The sequence below is a fragment of the Xyrauchen texanus genome, chromosome 8 (genome assembly GCF_025860055.1).
Source record: "Xyrauchen texanus isolate HMW12.3.18 chromosome 8, RBS_HiC_50CHRs, whole genome shotgun sequence".
NCBI lineage: Eukaryota > Metazoa > Chordata > Actinopteri > Cypriniformes > Catostomidae > Xyrauchen > Xyrauchen texanus.
This window is the reverse complement of record NC_068283.1, coordinates 45,289,317-45,298,953: the sequence shown is the minus strand read 5'-3', so window position 1 is coordinate 45,298,953 and position 9,637 is coordinate 45,289,317. Positions and strand designations below refer to the sequence as shown.

At 37.1% G+C, this 9,637-nt stretch overlaps 1 protein-coding gene across 1 annotated transcript in view; it reads right to left on the bottom strand.

Annotated features, from left to right (window-relative positions):
• The window catches only part of LOC127648190 (interferon-induced very large GTPase 1-like), a 98,620-nt gene extending 91,866 nt beyond the window's left edge, over window positions 1-6,754 (bottom strand). Inside the window, exon 1 of the mRNA XM_052132772.1 lies at window positions 6,123-6,754. Within this exon, the coding sequence (XP_051988732.1) occupies window positions 6,123-6,754 (632 nt within the window). The remainder of the gene's footprint in view (window positions 1-6,122) is intronic.
• Between the last annotated feature and the right edge of the window lie 2,883 nt (window positions 6,755-9,637).

Sequence of the window (9,637 nt, the reverse complement as noted above, 5' to 3'; positions counted from 1 at the left end):
GGATCAATTTTGAGAGTTTGCTGAATTTGTTTTATATAGAAAAGTGTCCAAAAACCTCCCGAGACACACTGATGTTTTTCTTTGAATGTACTCGTCTCAAAAATCATAAAAATACTAGAACTTATATCGATTTAATATCTAATTATGAAAATGATCCACATGGACACTAATATTGCATTACTCTTCTTGTGCACAGTCGGTGTATGTGCGCTCTCACTCGACTCAAACACGTCTGGCCCAAATGAGTTTGTTACTGCACACTACATTATTACTCTGTTGGTATATACTGTAGATGTTGCAGAAACAGGAAGTGTAGTATAGTAGTATGTAATTCTGAACTCTAGTTTCTAACATGCTTCACATTCAATGTGACACTCTGAACATATCTGTGATGCTGTACGGGAAAACAACTTGACATCAATATGAGTAATAAAACACTCAGAGTCACGATTTCAATCATTTTGAGATCATTTACTGAAGTTTTTGTTTCATACATGCACAGAATAGAAGTGAAGAAGAGCTGGTTAACAAAAGAGACTTCAGTTATTATAGTCACATGCACAATATGATTCAAAGTGTCATTGTTATTAGTTTTTCTAAACATGAAATATTCTAGATCCGACTTCTTATGAACAATAATGATGTATTAATCATGTTCTCATTCTAAGGTTTAGTAGATTATATGCAGGGGTCAGAGGTCATCTATCAGTCATGAACACTTTTCTGAATGTGTCTGAAGTTCCAGTTATTTCACTATAATAGAGTCACATGTTAAAATAAACTTTAAACAAGAATAAAACTACTGTAGATGATCTAGACAGAGTATCTTGTGAGTTTTCTTCACTGCAGACTTTATTCTGGTCGTGTTTGTGGAATGAAGACCTCAACATCTGCAAAACACTTGAGCAAAACAAGTCGAGAAACAACAAAAGCCAAACAGGACGACTCTGAAAGTATTTCATTAGTAGAACTTGAAGCTTGTAAAATATACGTCTAAAACATTAATGATTACAAATATCAAATATATCAATGTTTTATTTAATGAATCATGAAAGAAAGTAAAAATAATAATGAAATCACTCAATTCTATATGATTTAATAAATGGTGAATCAAGTGGTTAATTGATTATTAATTATATGAATATTATTGATCATGTATGAATAAATGCAGTAAAATAAAAATGCATATTCTCTAAATGAATAATCAATGTTATTACAGACCCTCAGTCACCCCTCAAATAACATACATTACTTTACATGTAATAAGAATGATGATTAAAATAAAGATAATAACAGACAATCATAAAATATTGATTAACAGTAAATGAGATTAATATAAGGAGAAAATGTAAAGCAAAGAGATTAAAAATGCACAAAACTAAAGATTGTATTTCAGTTAGTTGATCCCAGAGAAACTGATGCTATTAGAGACGTCATTAACTCAGTCACCATCAGCTTGTAGATAACTCAAACATGATAGAGGAGGAGTTATGTAGATGAGCAAATGAATGCGTTAATTAAGTTACTGAGGTGCTAAATTAACACCAGATGGTGTGTGACGTTTACTTAACACGTGACGACACACACATCTGCACACACACACTCCGCTGCGCGTCGTGACCACATGATCACCTCAGGTGTGCATTATTTTTAAAAAAAATTCAACAGGCCGGAGTCAATTATCCTTTACATATGTAATATTTGTTTGTTCATATTCAGCACCTTCCACGGTTCATACGGACATTTATATTTGATATTATATTCTGTAATTAAAGAGCTTCTTAAACTGCTCTATTAGTTTATATTTATTAAAAGTATTTATTCAGACTCTCAATAACATCTTGCTTTGAGTGCTTCTTCCACTCATCTGGAATCTGACTCGAGCCCTGGAACTTTTTATCATAAAACTTTTCAAGATCTTTCTGGAATCTGCACACAAACCACTTCCAGTACGGCAGCTCAGAGACGTCAGGAGTGATGCTCCAGTTAGCATAAACACCTCCTGCTGTTCTGTATTCTTTGTATTTATATGACTTATCTGATGATTTAAATGTTTTACCACTTGCCACTGAAGTTGTACAAATATCAGCACTGAGATCCCGTGTTCCTTCATTATGGCATCCTTTCAGTCCATTGACTCGATGAAAACTAACACTGTGATCTCCAGTATGGTCTTCTAGTGTGTTGGTGCAGACTGCTCCACAGAAAGGACACTGAACCCAACAGCACTGAGAGAAGTGATCAATCAGAATCTCATGTGGTCTGTATTTACAGTCCAGAATTACTGGAAAAGTCTCTGTACTGAATTTACTGCTTATGTCAGATATTACTGAAGGAAGTTCTTTTCTCATCACATCTTCTAAGAGATTGATATTAACATCATCACGACTGCCTCCACTGAAGTCTTTAACAGAGAATATCAGCACATCTGGGAGCATCTGTGTGAAACACTTCAACCACAAATCAACATCTCCACTGTTCACTTGAACATGTTCAGTAGATTCATGAGCTGCTTCAACATCTCCACTGTTCACTTGAACATGTTCAGTAGATTCATGAGCCGCTTCAACATCTCCACTGTTCACTTGAACATGTTCAGTAGATTCATGAGCCGCTTCATCATCTCCACTGTTCACTTGAACATGTTCAGTAGATTCATGAGCTGCTTTCATGATCTTCAGCTGCAGGAGTTTGATGTTCTTCATCATGTTGGGCCGAACACTGACACTGAACTTATCAGTGATGTACTGACTGACTTCAGCTCTGATGAAACTCTTGAAGTGATCTCTGGGATGTTTAATGTAGTTCATGTATTTGTAAAAGTTCTCCTCTTCTGCCAGTGTCTTCAGGATGTGTTTCTCCAGTTTAGATCTGTTTCCATTCAGTGATTCACAGTTTGTTCTCATTTCATCTGCTAAATCTCTGGCAGTGTTTTTGTAGACACTCTGTTCAATGAGATCTTTCAGTTTCTGACAGATGATCTCACCAAAAACAGCAGCTGATGTTGCACCTTTACAATATTTCTGGAAAACACTGAAGTACTCTCCTCTCTTCTTCTCCATGTAGAGAACAGGATCATTGGCGTCTCTGAACAGTCTGTGTTGGTCAGTGAAAGTCTTGTTTGATCTCTTACAGATAGAAAGCACCAAATCCATGAAGAAGTCATTCTTGAACAGATATTTCACTGGTCCTTCCTCATGATCAGTGAGTTTTGCCTTTATATAGTCTGTGAGTTCATGAATGTAGATTTTGTTGTAGCCCATCTTTGAAATGTTGAATGACATGATCTTCTTGTCTGTCTCATGAGCAATTTCACTGACTAATGTTCTTATTTGTGTTTCATCCTCTTTAGACAGAGCAACACCCAACATATCTTTAGCTCCTCTGTAGAGGTTTCTAACAGGTCCTGTAACTCCACTGGATTTCTTTAACTGCACATAATCTGAATAACTCGGCACACAGAAAATATCTCCGCTCTCCCTCCAGTGATCTACAGGAGCACTTTCATTGATGTCACTGAGGAGTTGTTTCACATCTGTTAATATGTCAATGTCTTTGATTTGAGGAGTGTCTCTAATAATCTTCTTCACATGCTCTTCCCAAAAGCAATCAAACTCTTTCTTCAGTGTTTCTTCATCTTTTGGTTTGTCTTTGAGTTTTAAGGCGAGTGTTTTGCTCTTTTTAAAGAGAGTGTTTTCATGATGTGTCTTCTGAGCATCAATCTTTTTCTTCAGATCTCGCTGTTGAAGAATCTCATTTAATTTTCTTTTTGTTTCTCTCACAATGTTTTCTTGAAGATCTTTGATTTTTATCTCAAATGAAGTTTTCCACTGAATCAGTATTTCTTTATCTTTGTCTTCATTAAAGAAATCTGACATTGATTTTTTCACTTCTTCACTTTTCTCTTTCAGTTCTCTTTGAAGATGTGATTCATCAACCTCATGAATTGTTTCATTTTCTATTTTGTTTTGTAGTTTGTTCTCAATTTCCAGCATGGCACTGTGGAGACTCCAGGTCCACTTGCTGTATTCAGTCTCCAGTTTCCTGTAAGCTGAAATCTCCAGAGAATTTCTGAAGCTGAACACAAATCGTTCATTCAGTAAAGCCTCCCAGAGATCTTTAATCCGACCTTTCAGGTCTTTCAGCATCAAGCCATCTGATTTTGAGGACTGTTTAAGAATTGTTTTCTTTAATTCTTGAATATTTTCACAGTAGTTTGGGTTTGGTGGTGCCATGGGTGGGCTGCCCTCCCAGAGGTGTGAAAAAAACTTCACATCATTCTGAACATTAAATGCAATGACATCACTGAAACTTTCTGCATCACAGACTTCATCTTTAGCAGCAAGTTTTGTCATTTCATCCAGTTTCTCCAGCAGTCGTCTCCTTCCCTCCATGTTTTTCTCTCCAGCTGTGACGTCTGAAACATTCTGATGCACAAACATGCAGCTGGGATTCAGTCTGACCTTCTTCATCCTCAGGAAGGCCTGAACAACAATCTGAAGAGTGTCCTGCATCTCAGATGGGTTTTCTCCAAAGATGTTGATCAATGTCAGTTGCCCAAGACCCACAACAAATGTGGCCAGTTCATTGTCATGATGTCTCGTTGATCTTCCAGCCAGTTCTGGAGCACGAAGTCCCTCAGTATCAACCACCAGAATATAGTCAAACTTCAGCTGTTCTTTCATCTCCTCTGACACTCTGACCAGCTGCATGAAAGCTCCTCTGGTGCACCTGCCAGCACTGACGGCAAACTGCAGTCCAAACATGGCATTCAACATGGTGGATTTCCCAGAGCTCTGAACCCCTAAAACTGACAGTACAAACACTCTCTGGTCTCCCAGTTTCTTGATGAGTTCATCTAGAACAGCAGAGATCCAAATCAGAGGAACATGAGCAGCATCTCCATCCATCAGCTCCAGAGGAAATCCAGAGATCATCATCTCTGCTGCAAGACTCGGGAGAGAAGAGAAGTGAAACTGCAGACCTTCCTTGTTCTTCTTCACAGATGAACATGATTCATAGATCTGACCGATCTCTCTCAGGATGTGCTCCAAACCAAAGGTTGCAGCCTGAAGCTCCTCAGATATTCTCTCTAGTTCTGTTTGATCAGTTTTAAGTTGTTCTCTTTGTTCTGTTTTGAGTTGCTTAGACTTATTTTTCTCTTTCAGGTGTAAGACTGTTGACCACTGATCATCATATTTGTGATGTAGATCAGAAAGTTCAGTTGAGGTGTGTTCATCCATGAGGATCCCAAGCCATTTCAGGAAAACAGTTTTATTATTTGCAGCATATTTTTCATTCATTTCATTAATAAAGTACTTCATGAAGTCACTAAGCACACACTGATGCTGCTGTTCACGGATTTCCTTCATCTCTTGTTGTTTTTTACTGGTTTCCATTTCTGGTTCACCCCCTCGGGGTCGATGTAGTTCTTTGTTCTTCTGACACCACTGATGCCACAGATTTCCCTGACAGGGCAGAAAAAATTCTTTGATTTTTGTCAGATCTTTATCCTCCAGTAATCTCATCATCTGCTGTGCTGCTTCTTTTCCTCTCCTGCAGTCTTCATCATCATCTTCATCTACTCTGATATCTGAGTGTTTGGACACATCAAGTCTGAAAATGGAAGATGATCCTGAAGATGAGATTGAGAGACAATCATTTATAGCTCTTCTGAGTTCTTCAGATACATCTGACTGATTTCTGTCTTTCAAACCAATTTTGTATTTTTTTGTTTTCTTTGTCTGATTTACAGCAAATGTTTCCTCAAATGACAAATGAGTGGCTTTGAGTCCTTGATGAGTTTTTCAACTTTTGTCATATTTTTGTCATTCTTGTTTAGTTGTGGTAAAAGAACAACATTGACTGAGGACATTTCAGTGAGGATCTGCAGCTGTTTCTCATGGTCTCCTGCATCTCCATGTAGATTACAGAACGCAACACAGTCAGTAAATGTATCTGTGTTTTTTCCAGACGGGCAGTACCAGGCGATCTCCACCACTCCATCCATCAGTACTCTGGTTCTGCTGCTGCCTGGGCAGTTCCTGTGGAAGAACGTGTTGTGTTTCTCATTGATCAGACTGTTCATCAGCTGAGACTTGGATGAGGACACTGAGCCAAACCTGAAGAAACACACCATTGGAGTTTCTGCCTTACAGACTGACTGGACTTTACTGATGATTTCACCTGCATCATCAAATGTCTTCCAGCTCTTGTTGATTTGTCTGAATGTCCAGAGAGGAAACTCAATGTGTTGTGTGAATGGATCAGGTACAAGCAGAGGCAGAGCATACTGACACTGAGACAGTTTAGTCACCATCAGCTGCTTCAGGAAACTATCAGCACAATGAAACACGGCCATCTGAACATCCATTGGGTGAACAGGATCTGATCTGCTTGTTTCTTCATTAGACAAAGACATTTCTCTGAAAAAATCACCTTCATCATCAGACGAGTCATTGTCTTTTTGTTGTGTGTGTTCTTGTTTTTTGGTCTCTTTAGTTTTAATGTATCTTGCTCTGTAGTTCATCAACAGTAGTTTTTGTAGGAATGTCTGAAACAGTTCCTCTTCAGCACAAGACTCTTGAGACTGTGATGAATCTGCAGTTATCTGAAGAACATCTTCTCTTTCCAGTTTGTTTTGCAGTTTGCCCTCAAGATGAAGTCTCTGAAACAGATGCTCTCTATTTTCTCTTCTAGTCTTTTCCTGTTGTAATTCTTGACCTGGACTGACTCCTGTTGTCCCAAAGTTCATGTTTACTCCCTATTTAATAGACAAAACAATAATAATAAAATATAACAATAATACACTTTGAACATTATTTTTCAGTATAGAAACAACATTCCTGTCCTTATTTACCCAACATTAAAGAATTACAAAAACTGAACAAAACGTGATGATCACATTGTAAAGTGTCGTGGAATCTATCACATATTCAGGTCTTTAGAGAACCGGCACATACATTATCACAAATGGATCTAAAAAGTGTAAAAACAGTGTAAAATTTCAAAGCAATTAGAAAATAATATAATAATATATTCTGATATATTTTTATGTTTTATTTTATTTTAAATCAGGACAAATTTAGAACAGGATTCATTACTTTCACACTGAAATTTCATGAGACACAACTGTCTGTCAAACACATATTGAGTTACATATAAGCTACACATGTGTATTTTCTCACAAAGTCTTAATAAATGCACAACCTATAAAATTTCAGCAGCACACCCAAATTACAACATCCATATCAGACTGTTCTACAGCTCATTTCTATAGTTTACTTCCACTTTGATTCTTCATCAATTGACAAAATATAAAGTCAATCACTGAAACAGAGAACACCTTGAGTAAAACACAACATGTATAATATGTGTATAATACGTGTACACTCATATGAGACAGGGACTAAAACAAATAGTTTTTCATTCTGGTTTTAGCGATCTGAGGTGTCCTTTCCGAAATGTTACTGGTTAGAATGAAATAAAAGAACAGTTCATCAGTGGTGAGTGTAATATTGCCCCCCCCCCAGCTCCGCCCCTGTGGTTAATAACGTTCTTTATAATGAGAGTGCATTGTGCTAATAATCTTTGAAAATAACAATAACATCAAATCATCCAATGCTGGGATTTATTTGTATTTTGTTCAGAGACAGATGCAGTTGTAACCTAAACATTTTATTTGTGTATTTAACATTTTTAATTATTATACAGCAACACTGCAGCACTCATATTTTATTTAACAGATCTGTCAATCTGTGATGTCTGACAGGTTACATATTTTATTCTTTCTACAGCATAACTGTATTAATATGCATTCTGGCACATGATGCAATCAACACTTAAAGATACCAGTGAAATTTATCACAGTGAAAATATGCTAATGTGATAATGTGTTATTGAACACACAAGTTCAGTTATTTAATAATTGGTTTAATAATTATCATTATTTCCAGAACATAATTGAAAGTTTAATTTAATCATCAAAATGTTGTCTAATCAATTATTTCTTAAAACCTTTCATTTAACCTTTTAACGTCATTGCAGTCTTGCTTGTGATTCATTATATTTATTATTATTACTACAGAGAATATTACTTCACATTTTACTATACAGTTGTATTATTAATATATTAACATTCAGTTTTGTATTTAATTTCTTGAATTTCAAGCATCTAGATTTTATTTTGAATCGTGCTTTTATTATGACGTGTGTTTTTGCAGGAAGCTTCACTTTTCTGAATGAACAGTTTGTGACATGGTCCAGTGTGATCATTCAAGACTTTAAATCATGTCTGAAATCTCATCTCTTTACACTGTCCTCGAGTCTGACAAATGAAATGTAGGACACAGTTTTGGAGTGTAGGCCTTGCCCCACTCAAAATGGCAGCGGAGACAGCATGGCCCTTTGTTCTATGATCAATGGTGAGGCATTGAACTCGGTTTTCCAGAATGCGTCATAGCCGGATAGGAAGTCCCGCCCATGGACCAAATCTCAAACGTCATTGGTCAAAAGCGGGCTATGACCGATTACATCATCATCAATCTAGCGGACAGATTCGATTTTGGCCTCTCTGCCTATAGCTGCACAAGCCTGCGGTTTAAAGTGACACGTATCTACATGTACAAAGGAATTTCCCTCCTTCTGGACAAAGAGAGACCATGTTTTTCTAACCTCACCATTTGGCCACGGTAGAGTAAGATTCCAAGATTAGCTTTGTTCCAGTTGTGTTCATTTCATTTTCACTGTGAGACAACAGTGAATTTATTTAGAAAACGGAAAAGGCGACGAGCTTCCCTTCTCAATCGTTTTCTCTCAACGTTGACTACCTCCTGCATGTCTCTCAATCACTGGACCCGAGAAATAATGCAGAGACACATCTTTTCGCTGACGAGCGTAAGACAAAGGACCGAATCCAGATAGTTTTCTCCTGACTGCTCAGTGCAACAGGAATTCAACAGATTTAGTTTAGAAACTGTGACTTTTCTTATAAAGCTAAATCATATTTTTGATGCTGAATGTTTGATGTTTTGTTTACAATTGTATGTTTAACTATGATCGCTAATTGCTGTTTTGATTTGTGAGATCGTCATTTTTGGGGAAATGTTATTTTATTGAGTGATCTGAACTAACGATTCAATCACGCTGTTTCCAGTGTGTATCCTCTGTTAAATTGCATGAGCCCGTTTGTTCGCTCTCTCTCACACACACTGAAATTCACAGAGCAAGCAGAACCGCGGTTTATGTCCGAATCAGGCTGGTGTTTTCAAATTCTCCCGCCTGTTTCGTTCAGTTCCTTTGTGTGTCTGCTCATTACTACCCACACTTGGTATTAGCTCTGTTGCTCTGGATCTGATCCAGCCATCTTTCTTTCATCTTTCTTTCCCTACACATTCAAATAATTGTTGGCTACGCCCTTTACAATCCTCCATTTTGAAACTAGTTTCCATTGTGAATTCAGTTTGCCATTTTGAACCTAGTTTTCAATGTTGAAACCGATCCTCCATATTGAAACTGGTTCCCCATGTGGAGTTTAATCCGCCATTTTGTGTCTTTGTTACCGAATCTAGACACACCTACACACAAACACATACAAACACTAGCATATAGCTCCATAATTTAGTTAGGATTTCTGTAA